This window comes from Lepidochelys kempii, chromosome 10 (assembly GCF_965140285.1).
Source record: "Lepidochelys kempii isolate rLepKem1 chromosome 10, rLepKem1.hap1, whole genome shotgun sequence".
Classification (NCBI taxonomy): domain Eukaryota; kingdom Metazoa; phylum Chordata; order Testudines; family Cheloniidae; genus Lepidochelys; species Lepidochelys kempii.
The window spans coordinates 13,611,529-13,631,622 of record NC_136389.1 but is presented as its reverse complement, the minus strand read 5'-3'; the positions used below and the strand labels follow the sequence as shown (position 1 = coordinate 13,631,622).

Here is a 20,094-nt window from a genome sequence, read left to right as displayed (position 1 = left end):
GGCCAGGTGAGGAGGGTGCTAGCCCCCCAGCTTTGACTAGCGTGGTTTTACTTGGTGGAAGTCAGGCCTTCCTAAACGACACTCAGGGGAGGGGGCAACATGGTGCTGTGGAATCATGCATTAGTATTTTTACCCACTTTTGCCTGATGTGCCAAAAAGGCTAGTCTCAAGCATTTATGCAACAAAGCTCATGCACCGAATATGCATGCATGTCCTTAGCCAGCCATGAGCCTTGCATTTGGCTTGGCAGACCTGACCCTCTCATGGTTTCTGCGAGTGCTTGCTTTTGCTGAGATAGGTGGGGGTTCAAATACTGCGTTTTGGAGACAATTCATGGCACGGCACGGCACGGCACGGCACGGCACGCCTTTTATCCCTCAGCACTGTCACGTTATAAGTATGGTCATATGCACAGACAGGAATCAGTTTACTGAAACGCAACCACTTCTGGGCAATAGGAGTTTAACACTGCTGAGCTGCAGCACTCCACGCACTAATTACCCAAACTGGAATTTTACCAGCCCCACGCTTTTGAAGACTCTGCTTTACGAAGGGCTCCTGGCATGGCTAGACATGTAAATCCTCCTCGCAGAGAGACGGCTTATACTGGCCAAAGAGTTCTTTTAAGTGTAACTCAGGCGGAAAGGGGGGGCCTGGGCTCTGGACCGACCACGTTTGCTAAAGGCAGCAGCGCTCATGAAAAAGGCAGCCTGGAGCCTCATTCCACCACCCATGGCCACAGTTCAGTCGAGGCTCAGTGGGAGGAAGAGCCCGTTCCCTGAATCTTCACCACCACTTGCGGCAGTCCTTTACATTTGCTCCCATCTAAGTATTAACCAGGCCCAACTCTCATTAGCTTGTAAAATGCCAACACTGTCACAGCCGCAGTGGCTCCTCCTGCACGTGACAGTAAGTACGGTCCAGTGCCTAGCCCGGTGGGGTTCCGGGCCGTGACAAAGGCTCCTACACAACTACACATCATTGATAAGAATAACAGGCTCATTACTAAAAGAAAAGGAGGACTTGAGGCACCTTAGAGACCAACCAATTTATTTGAGCATGAGCTTTCGTGAGCTACAGCTCACTTCATCGGATGCATACCGTGGAAACTGCAGAAGACATTAACGGTAACATCCACGGTATGCATCCGATGAAGTGAGCTGTAGCTCACGAAAGCTCATGCTCAAATAAATTGGTTAGTCTCTAAGGTGCCACAAGTCCTCCTTTTCTTTTTGCAAAGACAGACTAACACGGCTGTTACTCTGAAAGGCTCATTACTATCCTCTGTGAGAAATACAGTTGTCCTCTAACTGGATGCTGTACATTAAGACCGACCTAATAGATATGTACAGGTCATATTTTCTTTCATCTCACCTGTGTCACAGACTTAACAGGACACATGTTCCATTGATTTGACATAATAATTTATTGGTTTGAATGCCATTTAGTACCACCGTTTTATTACCAGTGACATAACAAATGTGTACAACTGACATGATGGATTTCAGTTTACAAACACTAACTTAAGAAATGCATTTGATACTCAAATGTATTGTTCCATTATTTAAGTGGACATGTTTCATCAGTTCAGGTAAAAATTCAAAACATGTTATGTACAGTACTAATACCCATTATATCCACCCGGACATTCCAAGACTTCCTTTAATCACCATTTTCTGCAACTCTGTTGAAATGTCACTTTAAGCAGCTTTTGACAAATAAAATAAAGAGAATTATAGTTAAAAAAGTGCAACAGCCAGTTTGTAGCACGGGCAAACCTGATGTCGGCCAAGGAGCTGTGAAGGAATGTATAGGATACAATGGGTCAAACTGTTTGTGCTGGACCTATCAGTATAAAAGAACTGGAAAGATCAAATCTCATGCCTCAAGCTGGATTCCATCCCCTCCCCCGCCACCCCCACTAAACCAATTCAGCTCTTTTCACAACTGAGTGACACAAAATAACTGAACTAAGACCCCCCGCCCATCCCCAGGAGGGAGGGGAGTCTTCTCTGGACCAGACTGATAATGAATACTTACGGCAAGTAAATCTGTCATGGTGACCCTTCGTGGAGTGCAATATTTGTTTACCAAAAAACTTTGATTCTTGTGACAATTCATTCATGCAGGGCTCTTGGCACAAGCTTAGGATGTCATTAAAAAGACCCCTCTCCCTCCATCCTCACAAAATATGTAAGGAAAGTGTGGTCAGGGTTAAGGACAGAGTCACTCTATCCAGTTTAAAAAAAAAATCACTGGGACTGACTTGGTTTCACCATCATGGCAGCCTCAGGAGGAAGCTGGTGGCTGTCTCCTACATATCCCCATGCTCCATTACTTTGTTCTTGTGCTTGGTGGAGGGGAACTTAGCTTCATGCCACCTTTGTGGTCTGGAGCCAGCCCTGGGTGCAAGTTAGAGCAGCCTCAAGGCTTGCACTCTACTTTTCATGGGCCCCTCTGGCCCAGGTAAGCAGAGAATAGCGATAGTGTACCGTTCTCTTGCCACAGCCCTGCCACACTCTTTATGCTGGGGAAGGTGGACTGGTGCCGAGGTCTATACGAGCCACGGAGGCCCTGTCGTGTTTTCAGGGAGGCCTTTTAAGGTAGCTCCACAGAGCAGTATAAAACGGCCTTGGTGTAACTGAGAGCTAGGCCTCCTATTTTTAACCCTGCCACTGGCCAGATGGTCTACAGCTGAATGAGCTGAATGAGCTCATTCTACAGTGAATGAGGCTCAATAATGCTCCCCATGGTCCAGCTCAAATGCCACAGGTAGGGGCACCACGTAAGTGAGATGAGCTAGAAAGAAATGAATATGAGATAGCTCGAGAGAATCTGTTGACTTTCTAGGGCAGGACTGTCTACATTTTTGCTGAGCCAAGGCCCGTTTACCAGGAGGCCCCACTTAATTTGACATATAATGGACTGGACTGCAGCCCTGGAGAACAACAGGCCCAATTCCAGCACCATGTACACAGGTGGATTCCTGCTCCAGGCCATGGGCGTCACCCTCCCCCCGTAGGTGAAGTCTCCACAGATGTCTAAGTGTGCTACCCCAGTGTGTTCTGGGCAGCGAGGCTCCTCAGCTCACGGTCTAGCATTGTGGGGGTGGGATCTGCATTCTCCACAGGCTCCCCACCCTTACATTACACCACCCATTCATCCTGCCTTGCTACCTGCTTTGTCTCTCTCTCACTAAATTTTTCCACACTGCCCCCTGGAACCCCCTCCCGCATCCAGGTCCCCCCATCTCCTTGCCTTTCAACACACCCTCCTCACAGCCTCTGGGAGGCCCACAAACGTCAGCCAACTCTGAATATCAAATCTAAACCAGTCAAATGGTGTCATTTTGTACCCATCAGAGGGCTAAATCCTTGGGGGAGGGCTCACCACCTCCTCCTCTGATTTGTTGCTGTGCTGGATGCTGTTCAAGGCAGAGAGAGAAATTCACTGGTATATGATTCATGTTTATGAAGTGTTTATTTTGGCAAAGATAGAAGAGCACCCGCAAAAGATTGGCTGGGTGGCCTTGCTCGTTTCTGGATCTACCTTTTCAGTGAAATTTTTCTCTGTCCCCCTTCTTAATTGTCTTTCCCCACTAGACTGTCTGGGTGGGTTACACTGTACAAAAAAGGCCTGCAGTAGCCAGTCTCAGAGCCCAGGTCAACTGACTTAGGCTTTCGTGGCTGACACTACGGGGCTAAAAATAGCAGTTTAGATGTCCAGGCTCGGTCTGGAGCACCAGACTCTGAAACCCAGCAAGGGGATATTGGTCTCAGAGCCCTGTGCATCTACGCTGTTATTTTTAGCCCTGTAGTAGGAGCCCAAGTCAGCTCTCTGGGTTCTGAAACTGACTGCCGCAGGTCTGCCGGTTTTTGCAGAGTAGATGTACTCTTTGTCTGTTCCTTTCCCGCTCAGGCTCCATGCTTCCTTCTACTATGACTTAGCAAAGCTCTCAGTGCACTTACAATGAAATCTACCCTTGTGCAGAGGGCCCACAGAAGCCCTATGCATTGCTTAAGTCCTCAAGGTTGGACATAAGTAGTGCATAACTTTCATGCTGGGCCTCTGAACTGGGCTGAATAAATAACGGGGATCATTGCTCAAGTGTGACCTGAGAAGATATAAAAACCCAACATACACTGACAGGTCTGAGGCCATGGAACGTGGTCATGAGGAGATGTATGGTCCTGGACGGGAAGTATGTATTTCAAAGCTCATCTCACTATTGCGTCCCATCCCAGCATGGAAATAGCAACATGCAGATGCACTAGGAGGGTATTGCTCAATCCCCCCTGCTTTTGTGCAATGTTTTCTCTTGGGAGTAAACTGGAAAGCTCTGAACTATAATTAGACCCATGATGCCCTGCAAACAGGACCAGGGTTGCATGTGCCCAGCTGAAGGACAGTAACTTTTTGTGTGTGCTTATCATCTGACTCCAAATGCTGAATTCTCACACTTCACTGTTTAGGCCTACATTGTTCCTGCGGACACACGCCACGGTCATTGTGGGATTTCTCTGAGCTGACATTTTTTTGTCAGTCACGGACACTTCCTGGATGTGCACTTTGATAAGCAGCTAAAGAGGCCAACCCCACGGATTTCTTTTTAAAATCCCATTTGAAACTAGCCTACATAAAGTTAGCATTACTTACAAGGTGTGACGGTCACTTACATTACATCAATTTATTTATAAATTCACCTTTATGATAGCTTGAGAATGAGTCATTAGCAACATTTACACATCACAAGACCACGGAAGCCGAACTATTTCAAAATGCCATTTTGTCTGAGCTTCCGAGGAAGTACACATGCAATATTCTTCAAGTCATGGTGTGCTTCTGCAATGCACTGTAAAGACAACTAGCTGGACCTGCTATGAATAGAGCCCTTTGTTTTGGCTAGTACCTCATTCAGCTCAGCCTCTCCACATCTAAAGAAATGCCAAGATAGCATGTTAAGGTCATGGACAGGCACTGGCAACACAGAAGGAATTGTTCGAAGGAGTGATCTGTGCAATTGGCATGCGCATCTGCACCGAGTCATACTTTAAATCATGCCCGAAATATACCCCCAATCCTGCATTCCTTACCCCCCGATTGGAACCCAAAAGCACTTCCATTGTGCAAGAGATGCAGGATCAAGTCTTTAATGGATTCTGTTCAAAGTGTGGGCTATGTTCATTTCTCCAAGGTACGCTGCATATCTCTGACACCAGAATCCTGGATGTCAGTGAAAGCTCTTTGCTGGGAGTGATACTTAATCCAACAGTTAGCCACACTATGGTGTGAGGAGAATGCTCCCCTAAGCCTTTGGCATCAATAAAATGTCTTAGCAAATCATTTCCTCATCATCACACTTTGAACAAAAGCAAAACAGTTAGTCACTTAACCACCAAACAGAATAAAAAAGGAAGCATCTGAGACCCTATCCAGAATACACTGTCTGTATGGAATAACACAGAGGCAATTTACGATTGGGAACCTTAATTTAAGCACCTAAAAAGCAGTATTTATGTTACTTGCTTTTTAAAGCATTTGCACCATCCATACCACAGAGCATATTATACTCCTTTCTGATGCGTCACCGCTAATTTCAAACTCTCCTTTCTGGTTATAATTTATCATTTCCTTCACTTAAAGACAATGGGGTTTTTTACTCTGTGTTTTAAGATTGTGCTCTATATTCTGTTAGGACTTCATGATCTCTTGGGAGATGAGAAAATGCTTTGTAAAAAGAGAGTTGGGACAGTGAGTTCATCAGGGAAAACCCTGTTGAATTCAAATACCCTGGCCCCGCCAGGTATCCCAAAGGTATCCCAAAGACTAATGTGTCTAAACTAGAGACTGAGAGCAAGGCCAGAGATGTGAACTTTGAGAGACTTCAGTGTCGGATCAGAACTTCACAAATTTACCCCTGTGACAATACCAGGTCCAGACTCTCCAGAATGTTGGGAAAGTTCAGATCTGAAAAACGAGGACCAAATTAGAACCATTCCTGATCTAAACTATTGAATCATTACAGAAGATAAAAGGCAGGTAGCCAAAACCCAGTTGTCATTAGTATAACTGGTTTTTGAAGAGGTCTATATATGAGAGATATAATAGGAAGCGCTTTTTCTTCTCTTCTCATCAAGAGCTAAGTTGCTCATTTCCATATTCCATGGGATGTTTTGCATCAGTTATTTCTAGCCATTGACCATGTTTGCAGACTATCAAGCACACCATACCTTTGGGAGGTGCCACTGATGTTTTCAAGTCAATCATCAATACCCTGTGAAATGCTACTTAAGGAATACAACCAAATTTGTTTCACAAGCATTCTGGACCACTCTGGACTGGGTTGTGTTATTATTACAAGTTAGCACAGACCCAGGGGCATCCTGGTGCACATTATTCAGAGTCTACTACGCTGACAACATGCTCAGGCGTTTGTGGTAATTCTTTACCTAATGGAGTAAGATACACAAAATGGTGGCACATGGACGTGTAGCCTATGGACGAGCATTAGGTAGTGCTGTAAACAAGATCCCTGCAGCGCCTACCTAGAGAAGTGCACGGTTTGTTTTTGCTATGGCCCAGCAGCTTCTATGTGATGTTTGCCGCTGACTTCTTGGCTTCCAGCAGGATTAAGTGAATGACTGGTTTCTAATTTTCTTTTCTTTTTTTTTAACATTTCAAATAAAACCATCTTGTGTTGTAAACATAATCTCATTCCTTGCGTCTGCTCCGACAGTCCCAGCTAAGGTTTATGCTTGAAATGGGCTTCCACTGAAATGAAAAAAAAAAAACCAACCGAAAATGACAATACAATGGATGTTAGAACATGGGTTATCACGCAACCCTCTGTAATCCAATCCACCGGCCGGGTTCAGCTTTGAACGAGCGGCGTGAATGTTGTTGTCTTAGAACACGACTGCAAAGAGTCAAGTTCTCCGATACAGCGCGTAGACAAGGACAAACGGTGTTCACCATGGAGTCAGCTAGTTGTGGCTAAACCCTGATCCCAGAAGAGTTTACTGATAATCGGTTCACAAGATACTGAACACGACACATCCTCGTCTACACTGATCTGCCAGCACTTAACTGTTAAAAATCAAGTTTATGTGCACTTAAGTGGATTCCCATGAAAGGTTACTTATAAACTCTTTTTTAACTTCAACTGAATACCATGTTCATAGTGCCAGAGGCTGGCACAGAGAAAGGTTAGAGCATAATAGAGCTTCCCCTATGCTGTGCCTACCAAGGGCCTCCACTCTAGACTGGCAGCACCACCTCCAGGAGTGAGAGGGTAGGTTTCCTCAGCCTGCCGATACTGTTGATAGTGGTGGTGATGGGGATCATTATTATTACAGTAGCAGATAAAGACCCCAACTGTGATCAAGGCCCCATTGTGCCCCACTGCACATAAACATAGGGAGAGAAAGACCCTGCCCTGAAGAGTTTACAATCCTTAAAGACAAGAAGACAAAGGATGGGCCTAAGGGACTGCTATTGTCCCATTGATGTGGACAACTATCTACTAGGAAATGGACACATTTTGCATAAGCTACAGAACACACAGCAGATGGTAAGGACTTCCCATACAGACTAGATTTGATTTAGAGGTGAAAGGCTCTGTCTCTCCTTCAGTCTCCCCATTCTCTAACGTATGGTGGATAAATGGAGGCCTTAATTCTCCAGGGGTCTCAGTCTGGCAGGGTAACTTACCTGCATATTCCTGAGGCAGCATTGGCCTGCTTATGACTTTCTGAAAAGCTGTAATCCATTCTTGCTGATCACTTTCTGTCTCACAAGCAAAGAGAAATTTTCTGTCTGGGGTCACAATGGTTATCCCATACTGCCAGTGATTTCCCTGGGTGGATGGTGGGAGTCCTTCCAGGACCTTGTAGCTGTTTTCCTTGCTCCCAATAAATACTTCCCCTCTAGCGAAGGCATCCTACAAGATATAAATAAATGATTCAGAGCCCTTTCAAAGTTGCTTGTCAAGGTGATGTGGAATACGGATCATGCAGCAAACTAACGTTAGCGTTCTCCCTGCACAGCCTCCAGCACTCCCATCAACAGAAAACAGCGAGAGAGGTCTACGAAGCAAATTCCCAAGGTCAAACACCCACAAAGATTAGAGGTGTTTGAAATCCACAAGATTTCAGTTTTGCAAATACTGTAGCTCCTACTTAATAATGAGCCAAACCACACCCCTGGATTCCACACATCCCCCACCCCCAAACTTCTAAATCCACACACATTTTGTGCTTTGACCTCATTCTGAGAGAGAGACCTGCTACTGCCTCTATCCTTCTAACCTCTCACCCCCCAAACTCCTCATTAGTAAGTATCAACTCCAAGAGACAGTGGGTCAGATCCTCAGATGATGTAAATCATCACAATTCCATTGATTTCTGATTTCACTGCCTCCCTGCCTTCAGTGGGGTTCTTTCGCTTTACACCAGCTGAGGACTGGGTCCAGGGATTCTGCAGCCTCTCAGGAGCTTGCCCCAATCCCAGACTCTTCTATTTTTGAAGTTTTCCAACCATTTAACCTGCATGTTCCTTGCTGCATTTTAAATTTTTCAGCTTGATATTTTTCTAGCCTGCAAGATAGAAATCTCTCTCTCTCTGGTATATAATCTTTGGTGTCATTAATTCCAGTGAAATGGAAACACTGCATGTACTATTATAAAGGTCTGATTGTGTGGCAATTATTCTCTTACCAGACATGTCAATCAAGACAAAAGAGAAAAAGGTGGGTGGCCAGTTGCTTAGATCATGAGATTAGGAGCCCTGAATTCTAATCCCAGCTCTGCCATTGATTTGATATGAGGCACTCATCAAATTACTTAAATCACTGTTGGCCTGATTCTGATCACACACTGGAATAAATGAGAAGTGACTCCAGTGGAATGAGATCAGAACCAGGCCCTTTGAGGGGATAATAATCATCATGCCTACACTGGAAGAATGAGGTGAAGATGAGTGTTTTCACAGTGCTTTGAAAGGTCCCATGGTCAACATTAAAATCTTTACAGCTTGGTGCTTAGTATAAACATCTGTCTAACTATCTTATGTGGGCCGCATTCCCATAGGTAGGGCAGCACTATTGCCCCCATTTTACAGATGGGAAACTAAAGGTATGTCTACACTGGATCCTGAGGTGTAATTTCCAGCTGTGGTACACAGACCCCAGCCAAAAAGAGCAGTGTAGCCACGGCTGTGTGAGTGGTGAGTCAAGCTAGCCCCAGGGCCGGACTTAGGGGCAGGTGAGCCACGCGACTGCCTGGGGTGCTGGGCTTGTGGGGCACAAGGTTGGCAGATTTACAGATCCTAGTGTGCAAATTTATCGTCTTGTAGGACAGGGATAAATCAGGCATGCAAATCGTGCATCAAAGTCATGAAATGGGCTACAAATGCAATAAAAAATTAAGATATTCAAAAGTTTAACAAATGTGGGGGGGGCATTTGGTCTAAGGCTAGCCAAGTACAATCCCATCTGAAGCCCTACATATGTACATAGGGCAGCTAGCCTGTCCTGCTGCTTGCACTGCTGCAGCCACACTGCTATGTTTAGCACACTAGCTCGATCAGAGCTAGCATGGGTATGTGTACCTGAGCCAGCTCCATTGTAGACACACCCCAAGGAATAGGGGGGCTAAGTGAATTGCCCAAGGTCAAACAATAAGCCTGTGGCACAGTAGGTCTCCCAAGTCCTAGCTGAATGCCCTAACCATGGCCCATCCTTCCTCTCAGTGGTAATATTAATTAATATTGTGACTACCATGGTAATGTTAATTACTGGCAACGATTTTAGTTTGGGATTTTCAAAGAAGCCTCATGCAGTGAGGGACCCAGTGGAACTGGGCAAGTGAAATTCTTTACCAATCCCAGCCCCGATGGCAACAAAGCACCGAAAAGCCCTGCAAAAGGGCCGAGGGAAAGAAAAATCTGGTGAAGGAAATAAAGATTGGGATGGGACTTGTTTACAGCCATTTAAATAGGGGTTCCTGGATATTTCGGTGACGAACTGTGAACCAGGCTATTGTGCACTGGGCTTTGGACAAAAGTCGAACAACCTGCCCCAAGTATTTTCACGTTACTCCCAAATTAGACCAAACTCTGTTACAGGCTATTCCATGCAGACGTGCGTGGAGCTCAAACGCCTTTGCCTTACCAGAGGATCTTTGAAATACATGAGCCTTCGGTCGTCCATGGTGAACCATCGCTTCTTGAAACCTTCCGTTTGCTAAAGAGTTGGGGGGAAAAAGTGATTGAGCAAAGGCAAAGGAAAACCCGGCTCACTTCTAAAGAGAGAAGTTGAGGGAATTTACGGGGCACTGGTGTTGTTCAAGGTAGTTCTGGTGGGAGAGACGTACTCAGTCAGTTCAGAAAGGGCAGGTTCTGCACTAACTTAAGCACCGAGTGGCTATTATCTGCCAATGGGTGACAATACTTATAATACTTCCCAGTACAACAGGGCCATTCATTTCAATAGGAGTTTTAGGGAGGGAGAATTGACAGGCTAATCTGTCAGTCGTTTTAAGATACATTTATATCCTCTCCTCCACCACCCAGCCGGTGCCTCCCTGCACCCTGGCACTGCTGTTTCACCGTTCCTCCTTATCAACATTTCTCACACTGTGGGTCTTTTAGGTACAGTATTCGCTGCTTTATACATGTGTAAAGTCATTAGATTGGGGGGGGGGAATGACCCCATGCACCTTATGATGAACAAATGCCTTGGGACATATGTTTCAAGGAGAAAGAGACACCATCGTAGCATAAACAACGAGGAGTCCTTGTGGCACCTTAGAGACTAACACATTTATTTGGGCATAAGCTTTCGTGGGCTATAACCCACTTCATCAGTGGAGTGAAAAATACAGTAAGCAGTTTGATTAAACTGGGAGGAGTGGTAGATACGCTGGAGGGGAGGGATAGGATACAGAAGGACCTAGACAAATTGGAGGATTGGGCCAAAAGAAATCTGATGAGGTTCAATAAGGATAAGTGCAGGGTCCTGCACTTAGGACGGAAGAACCCAATGCACAGCTACAGACTAGGGACCGAATGGCTAGGCAGCAGTTCTGCGGAAAAGGACCTAGGGGTGACTGTGGACGAGAAGCTGGATATGAGTCAGCAGTGTGCCCTTGTTGCCAAGAAGGCCAATGGCATTTTGGGATGTATAAGTAGGGGCATAGCGAGCAGATCGAGGGACGTGATCATTCCCCTCTATTCGACATTGGTGAGGCCTCATCTGGAGTACTGTGTCCAGTTTTGGGCCCCACACTTCAAGAAGGATGTGGATAAATTGGAGAGAGTCCAGCGAAGGGCAACAAAAATTATTAGGGGACTGGAACACATGAGTTATGAGGAGAGGCTGAGGGAGCTGGGATTGTTTAGCCTGCAGAAGAGAAGAATGAGGGGGGATTTGATAGCTGCTTTCAACTACCTGAAAGGGGGTTCCAAAGAGGATGGCTCTAGACTGTTCTCAATGGTAGCAGATGACAGAACGAGGAGTAATGGTCTCAAGTTGCAGTGGGGGAGGTTTAGATTGGATATTAGGAAAAACTTTTTCAATAAGAGGGTGGTGAAACACTGGAATGCGTTACCTAGGGAGGTGGTAGAATCTCCTTCCTTAGAGGTTTTTAAGGTCAGGCTTGACAAAGCCCTGGCTGGGATGATTTAACTGGGAATTGGTCCTGCTTCGAGCAGGGGGTTGGACTAGATGACCTTCTGGGGTCCCTTCCAACCCTGATATTCTATGATTCTATGATTAGCTGCTACCTCCTGTCCCACAGCCCCTGATTTTCCAGTGTAAATAGATTCAGGGTCTCATAGCAACACAGGTTGCTGAAGTTCAGACCTCAAGAGAAGTTGTAGAAAAGACCTGAATTTCTCACACAAAAAGCAAGCAGAACCCTCAAATTTTCTGCTTTGGGGACAGGCTGTGTGTGGAGGGGTAGGGAATGGAAATCCACTCAAGGCCATATTTGTACCTTATAGAGAATTAAAAAAAAAAAAAACCAAGACATGAACCAGTTTTTTTCCCCAGTGCAGGTTGCCTTTAAGCTTTTTTACCTCCCTCCTTCCAGCTCCTCACACTCTGAGAGCTGTTCCTCCCTGTCAGTATGTGAGTGCTATTCCTATAATAGCCAAAGGAGTGCTGGAGAATGGCATAAGATGCTTCCTCCATTCCAACAGCAGAGCCTCCAGCACCTGACCAACCCAGGAGTTTGAGATCCCTATATTTTAGCACAGGCAGTAAACTGCCAGGCTACTGGCCTCATTAATTTCAGTGGATTTGTCACCATCAGTCAATTTACCAGCTGATCCCACTGAATTCTAGAAGGTCTGGGAATCTTATGATTGGCTGGTGTTTTTATCGGATTAGCAGATATCTAAATTGGTCCAGGTATGTCATGGCCCTTGCAGCTCTAAATCTCCAGCAGGGCTGGTTTGTTTAGGATAGGATTGTGCTTTTTCTTGGAATGCCCCATTTACCTCTATTAGAAATGAAGACAGGGCAGAGGTGCTGACTCTGAGAGTGCTGGGGAAAAACAGCACCCACCAGCCACAGCTGTTTGGAGGCACCTCCGATCAGCCAAACACCTGTTTGGTGGCTTGAGAAGGGGCTTGCGGGAGGCAGAGAGCGAGTGGTGGGTGGGCAGAGCCTCTGGGAGGGGGTGGAGCAGGATGAGGCGGAGCGAGGGCAGGGACTTGGTGGAGGGGGTGGAATGTTGATGGGGCCTCGGGGTGGAGTGGGAGTGGAAAAAGTTCAGTGCCTACGAGACGGGGCTTTTCTAAGCTAACTGCTGTTTGAGGAGCCTCATCACTCAGTCATTTGCAGAGTGCTGGAATGGCTGATGCTGACACTGAAGGCAGTTTGCTCTGCAAGTGTGAGAGTCACCGGACTGATGGCAAATGCCTGTCCCTGAAACAAGAGGCCCAAAGCATAGCCTGGAGGTCAAATGTGGCCCTCAGAGTTCTAGAAAGCAGACTGTGACCATCCTTATCTTTAACAGGGAGCTGCACCTTGCAGATCCCAGAATGGAATGTTCTCAACCCAGCCATCCACGTGCATTGAATTGTAGAATTGCATGCTGGGATCTGTAGTCTCTGGAGACCTCAGCTCTGTATTATATAAGTGGATGGCTGCAATCTGCTCCATGTCACACAAATTATGCATTTTATGAAGCTCTCTGGCCTGCCCATGTAGCTATCAGTTGAGCTAATTACGGGTGTCCCAGTCCTATAAGGGCTGATCACAGAATAGACATCAGAAGGAAACAAAAATGACCCTAACCAATTTATCAGGCCTTGGTTTCTGAAATGTTTCTGTTCTGTGAACTACAATCTCTTGCTCCCCCACCCCTTAAAATGAAGAAAAAGAATTTTAAGAGAGAATAAGAAACAGAGTTCTACAGTGCTAAAGAAATGCTCCTGCGTCTAAAAAGATGAACTCAACCTCCACCCACTAAATGCTGAAAAACCCTGGGAAGTTCCCAACACGTAACTGGGCTACATACGGAGATCCTCTGTAGCTCTTTAGGAAGCTAGGCCCCATAACATGCAGCAGCTGATAGGGGAAATAGTCATTAAAAAAATAGATGTAAATCATGTAAAATCAATGGTACGTACATTACTAATATCCAGGGCCTGCCATAAATTATGGCATTCTCCTTTTCACCCAGTGGTTTTTAAGGCTTTGTTTACACACAATAGTTGCACCACTTTCTATCCGTTAAAGCGGTACTGGTACCTGGTGTCTACGCAGTGATACTGGTGTCAGAGTGCTTATACTGATGCAGCTTATTCCAGTACGGGAAGGGGAATAAGCTTGATAGGTATAAGGCACCTTTATACTGGTATAACAGTGTCCACACTAGGGGTTGTACCAGTATGATGGTAAAAAATCCCACCCCTAAGCGACATAGTGATACCAGTACAAAAACCAGGTGCAGATCAGGCCTAAAGGTTTCTTCATGCATAGATGACATTTACCACTATGAAGAGGCCAGCACGAAGTCTATGCCTAGTGGGCTTAAGCAGTGTTTACGCCATGTGCTAGCTCTCTACATGGGGATGAATTTCACCCATGTATGAAGAGATGATTATACTGTTCAAAATGCTCCTCTTTCACCTGATTGTGTCCCCACTGCAGCTGTGCACTCCCGTGTTAATGAACAGGGGGCGGGGAGGTGACCTCATATAATAGCTACCGAGAAGAGGGGGTTCTGAGTCATAAGCGGTTAGTCCATGTACTAGAGAGTGTGAAAATGGGCATTTAGTTGGCAGGAAAGGTGTGAGTCCAGCTTCAAGAGCGGAAGCATTTCCTTTTCTCCAGAGGGATATAAAGCCCAAAGAGAAGAGTCATTACTCAATTCTTGGCACAGTAGGAGATTTTATTCTTTCTTTTTCACTTGCTAACAAAGGGGCCTGAAAAGCCAAACCTGCTCCCTGGTTTGAGACTGGCAGTGAATCCAGCGACGTGGGCATTTCCCACGTACGCAGCAACTCCTTGTGCTTTCACAGAGGCCTTGAATGCCTTCAGACACCCCTTTTCCTGGCTGCCAGCTGGGCAGGGGAACCTCCCATTCTGCAGCCATGCCAGCCACATGCACTCCATTCCAAGAGAGGGGAAAAGGCACTACAAAGGAGCGAGCAACAGTGGCTCTGTGCATGGGATTTGCTGGGAGCACGGTGAGGGGGTTGAGCTGGTGGATCCGTTGGTCCAGAACACCATGTAGTGGGGAAACAGTGATATGAAAAGGTTGCATGTACTACCTCTGATGTGGGGCTGATGCAGGGAGAGAAAGGTTCCATCTCTCAGTCCCACACCAAGTTCTTTTACTCGTGCATTGCATGGGGGAATGTGAATGTTACCTTTAGGCTATCTCTAGCCCGCTTACAAAACTATAAGCACACAGGAAAGTGCAATGAATAGTGGAAACAAGGGTGGGTAGTGGGGAGAACACAAGAAACTTGGATATAAAATCCAGGGTGAGGTGCAGAACAAAGAGATACATTCAAAGGCATTGAAGTGTTGGTACATGGCTGGATTTCACACAGTAACCCTCCCAAAGCATATCTGCCCCCCCCCCCCATTATGTGGATTACAACTCAGTACAGAACAAACTCATTTTTGGTATGAAGACAAAATACATCATGTCCCACCTTTGGCCCAGTTTTTTCCATGTAACCTTCCTTCAAGTAGTTCCTAGAAAGCTTTGGCACCAACTAGAGTTGTCAAAATAAGAAAGCAAAAAAAAGTACAATGTTAGTGCATGTTAGTCACAAACACAGGCTTACGTGCTGTCATGCCATAGCCCCCCAGTTATCATTTCAATGGGAGTTTATGGGAAAAAAAATGCCAAGAGAAAGAGTTACCTCCGGCCCACATGCAGGCTGGGGACAGCTTATGACACTGGTCTCAAGGCATACTGAAGTGGATTTATTTATTTCTATTGTTCTCTCATCTTCCCCTAAGAATTTTTCAGCTTCTTTGACCCCGTGTTAGCTTTGTAATACAGGTATGACTACACTGCAAAAAACCCCCAAAACACCCAGCCACTGCGAGTCTCAGAGCGCAGGTCAGCTGACTCGGGCTCGCATTATGGGGCTAAAAACAGCAGTGTAGATGTTCCTGCTTGAGCTCTGAAACCTGGTGAGTGTGTCAGAATATTCAGAACTGGAGGCCTTAAGTTAGGTCTATCCATTGTCTGGCACCTAAATAAATGGCCTTGTTTTCACATGTACTGAGAACTCACTAGCTCCACTGACTTTCATGAGGACTACAGGGTCTCAGTGCTTTTGAAAATCAGGCCACTTATTTAAATGCCAAACTGTGAATTTAGGATCTAACTTGAAGCTCCCTGTTGTTAAATTCTTACCTAAGAGCTCTCTGAGGCCTAATCCTGCCTCCCATTAAAGTCAACAACACAACTCCCATTGATCTCAAAGAAAGCCAAATCAGGTTGCAATCCAGGAGCCTGTTGTCCCCAGATAGTATGAGAACTGGGGTTGTATGCAAAGATGTAGCGATAATATTTAATAATTCATTACGTGTGTTACAGTGGCACCTAGAGGCCCCAGTCAGGGTCCACCGTGCTGGGTGCTGTATGCACATAATGAAAAGATGATCCCTGCTCCTGGGTTTGGGGAGGGAGCAGACCCCAGGGATGCCCTGAGATGGTCCCAGTTTCCCATGCCCACTGCCTCTCAGCTTTGGGGCCATGCCAGGGTTCCCTGGCTCACTCTTCGATAGTTACACTATGTCCTTAAACATTCAACCTGGTTAAAGTAAAGAGACGGATCATTCTAGGCAGCCCCATTTATGGTTAACTGGCCTACAGATATTACTCATGAAGTCCTTCAACCCAGTCCTGCTTCCACTGAACTCGGTGCCAAAACTCCCACTCATTTCTATGGGGTTGGGATCATCACGACTTGATAGGTTCTCATCGCAAAGGGTGTTTTGCTGGAGTAAGGGCTGAGTAAAACTCAGGGCCTGGTTCTGTAAACCCTTGAACAGGAAGGTAGCCCCAGGGACACCAACATACCTACTCGCTGGAGTAAGGACTGCAGGATTGGGCCCCTAAGAGCTGGTCCCAGATCATTTTCACATCAGGTATGAGACCCAGACACCCAGTTGTTTTCTCCTTTCCTCCTCTGTTCTCAGATCAGTATGACCCAAAAGCTCATACAGAAGACCCACAAGCTCTAATATGCCATCTGCCTTTAAAGGCTATTACACATGTCTGTGAACTCCCCTTTTGCTGAGATCTACTTGACAATAATTACAGGGCCTAGGTTATTTTTAAAAATGCTTGCTGCAGATGAGCTGCTAGCTGTGAGATCTCTGCAGATGGATGCGTGAGGCTCTTTAAAAAGAAAAGTGAGACTCACCAGCAAATGGAGCTGACAGGACTGATTAAACACTTCTCACCTTCCCCCACTCCCAGCCTCGCATTTAAACAAGTTATTTATGGCAAAGCTTTAAAAATTATATTCCTGAGACATGTAATTCTGTCTAACAAAAGGCTCTGATAAACTGGTTATGTGATCACATAAAAAGCACCCTGGAGAATCCCACAGCCAGTTTGCAAAGATCCTGAATATCTTAATCTCCAGTATTTAGACTGGCAGCCAGCTGCTTTTAGAAAGTAGTTTTGTCTTTACTGGAAAGAACCTTTTTCACTTCAAGATTCTTAACCCTTTGCCGCCAAGCATCATGCTAAGTTGCATCCAGGGTGCAGTATTTTTGTGTAATCCTTCCTGTTGGACACAGACTTTCCTCACATAGCAGGGATGGGCCAGCTTAAAACATTATAAAAGGCTGCAGGTTTCTTCAGAGGTGTAGTTTGTGGTTCTTGTGTCTACATCAAAATATCTACAGTACCTGTCTCCTGAAGCACTCAGCCTGATTCTCATTTACATCTAGGCCCCTTTACACCACTTTAGCAATGGAAAGGAGCTTGAAAGTGGGTATAAAGTCCAGTAATACCCACTGTAAGATGCCTTAGTGTAAACAACAATAAGGTCTGACAGAGTTTTCCACCAGCATAAAAATACGGGAATTTTACATTCCAAGGTCATAAATCCAGGCTTCCAAAATTCTACTCACAACCTAGCCCCACCAGGTAATCATTTATTTTGATGGGCACGTAAAATCTCGTTAGTTTTTCTTTTGTTGTCAATGGTATTGGGAGAGCAACCAGATTTCTAACATTAATCATCATGCGACTGGCCAGGCAAAAACATTTTGTGCTTAGGGCTTGTGCATTTTCATGAGAATTTTATATGGCAGTGTAAACAAATTTTAACAGAATCAAGTACTTAGAGATGGAAAAGTCTTATTAGACAAAGATTACACTACAGTGGCTATAATTATGTGGCATTTGCACTGCAAGTACAGAGTAATTATGCTCTGGTGATGCTCTTCAGTACCAATATTACCATTAGTTCATACAATTATTAGTTAATGCAAGTGGATTCTAAAATACATGTATTAGGTATAAAACCAAGGAGGTAATAGTGGATAACTCAGTCATGTTGTTAACTTGGTGATTATATGAATTAGTGGTAATTACACATATCTAAAAGCAAAACCATAGTGTAATTAAACTGTAATTGCAGTGTACCTACAATGTAATAAACTCATTATAAAGGTAACTCATCCCAATATTATACTATATTTTGTGACTATACTTGCAAATTGTAGCTAGATCATCAATTCCAGCCTCCAGCAAATGCAAGGCAGACTCTTGCAACAGAAGCTGCATCAAATTGTAAAGCAATACTGCTCTTGATCTCAGCCAGAACGCCGGGTTTTGGTAAGACATCTCCTCCTCACCGTTTTATTTTAAACAGTTTTAATTGAGCAGCTTTGTAGCAACCAGCACTTTACAAACACAGAAACAGGATCTGGCACAATACTGAGAATGCAGGAATTAAAATGTACACCCCCCACCCCAGTTTCTGTGGTTAGACGTAGTAGCAGGTGTTGCACCTGGACTCTAGTTCCCAGTAAAATTATTTAAACATAATAATTGTAAAGCACACTTTGAAGAATCGAGCGCTCGCCAGGCCTTCCAGCTTGTTAACAAGATACTAAAAATGACTAGGAAAAACTCACATCGACATCACTAGCTCCAGGGAACGCCACTTGTAAATAATGGAACCGTGCTGCACGGATGGCATTGAACCAATCCACTGTTTCCTGATCATGAAAAAGAGAGGTTGGAGTCAGCAAACATACAATCTACACAGTGATCATTGTGGTGATTTTGCTCCGATTTGTCTTTCCCATCATTTTGACTCTGGTAACAGCGCTCAGCTGAGTTGTGGTTCTGAAGAGGGAGGGCCAGGCAAAAGCAGAGATTTTAAAAACATGCCTAAGCCCCACGGAGCTCAAAGTGTGCCTAAGGGCTTTGCTGAAGAGGGATGGACTTAAGCACATGCCCCAAGTTAAGGCACGTACTCAAGTGCTTTGCTGAATTGCAGCCTAAAGGTACAAACAAAATTAAATCAAAATCTAGAATGTAATTCAGTTTCCATGGCTGAATTGTACTACCCAGAATTTCTCACATTCATCTCAATGGTGTTCTTTGAACACTGTATTCTATTTAAAAAGAAGTTAAGTTTTGCTCCTTCAGTATTTTCCCCCTTTCATCAGCCAGCAGTGATCAGCTTGAAAGACCTGGCAACATTCTGCAGCACAGAGTTCATATTCTATTGTAAATAATGGAATGACCATTAATCCTTTGAGTACAGGACAAAAATATGCATGCAGGTGGCAATGGCCATGCCTACACTATGCAGTAACCGTTTTCATTAACACATGGGGCGTAGTCAGCAATTTCTTCTACAACTGCTTAGCTCAGGCCAGGCCATGGGGAAACCCTGTGTGGCAACCACAAGCCACACATGTTCTTCTAGTCAGATTGGAGGCTACAGAGTCAGAGAACTAACAGAAACCCCCTCTTTGTTCACTATAACAGAGCCCTGTCTCCTTACTAGGTGGGACATTATGATGAGGATTGGACAATACAGAACACACAGTTTCACAGTGTACAGCTGCCATTTCAGTGTACATACGTCTGAAGTCCCTGCACCAAAGCTTACCATAAGGGATGCTTACACAACATTTCATCTGACAGAGTGCATTTTATTACTTCTTTGGTAACATGTAGCAGTCTCCAGATGCCACAACAGAAAACCGTCACTACAGAACTGGGAAGTTTCATTTCTCAGAACAAAACAAAGAAACAAAATTCTATTGGGGTTGAGAAAAACTTGTACCACATGATTCATAATCCATAGCTCCCAGCCTGCAGCTCAACACCTCAGAGGTCTGGTCTCTATCCATGTAAAATAAGTCAAGCTGGGACTGGGATTGATTAGGATGGGTGGTTTCCAGAGGAAAGCCAGGTGCTGCAGGAAGTGAGGTTGGTGAATCAGAATGTGCATTTATTACTATTTATAATGTGTATTGCCATAGCACCAAAGAGTCACAGTAGTGGACCAGGACCCGATTGTGCTAGGCACTGTACAAACACAACAAAATGAAGGTCCATGCCCCAAAGAGCTTACAATCTA

At 45.1% G+C, this 20,094-nt stretch overlaps 1 protein-coding gene across 1 annotated transcript in view; it reads right to left on the bottom strand.

The window, feature by feature from the left end:
- Positions 1-1,412: 1,412 nt before the first annotated feature.
- ADAP1 (ArfGAP with dual PH domains 1) overlaps positions 1,413-20,094 on the bottom strand; it is a 103,297-nt gene continuing 84,615 nt past the window's right edge. The window contains exons 7-11 of the mRNA XM_073362062.2: positions 18,632-18,715; positions 15,172-15,234; positions 10,169-10,240; positions 7,711-7,939; positions 1,413-6,771 (exon numbers count right to left, since the gene is read on the bottom strand). Of these exons, the coding sequence (XP_073218163.1) occupies positions 6,743-6,771; positions 7,711-7,939; positions 10,169-10,240; positions 15,172-15,234; positions 18,632-18,715 (477 nt within the window). The 3' untranslated portion in view covers positions 1,413-6,742. The remainder of the gene's footprint in view (positions 6,772-7,710; positions 7,940-10,168; positions 10,241-15,171; positions 15,235-18,631; positions 18,716-20,094) is intronic.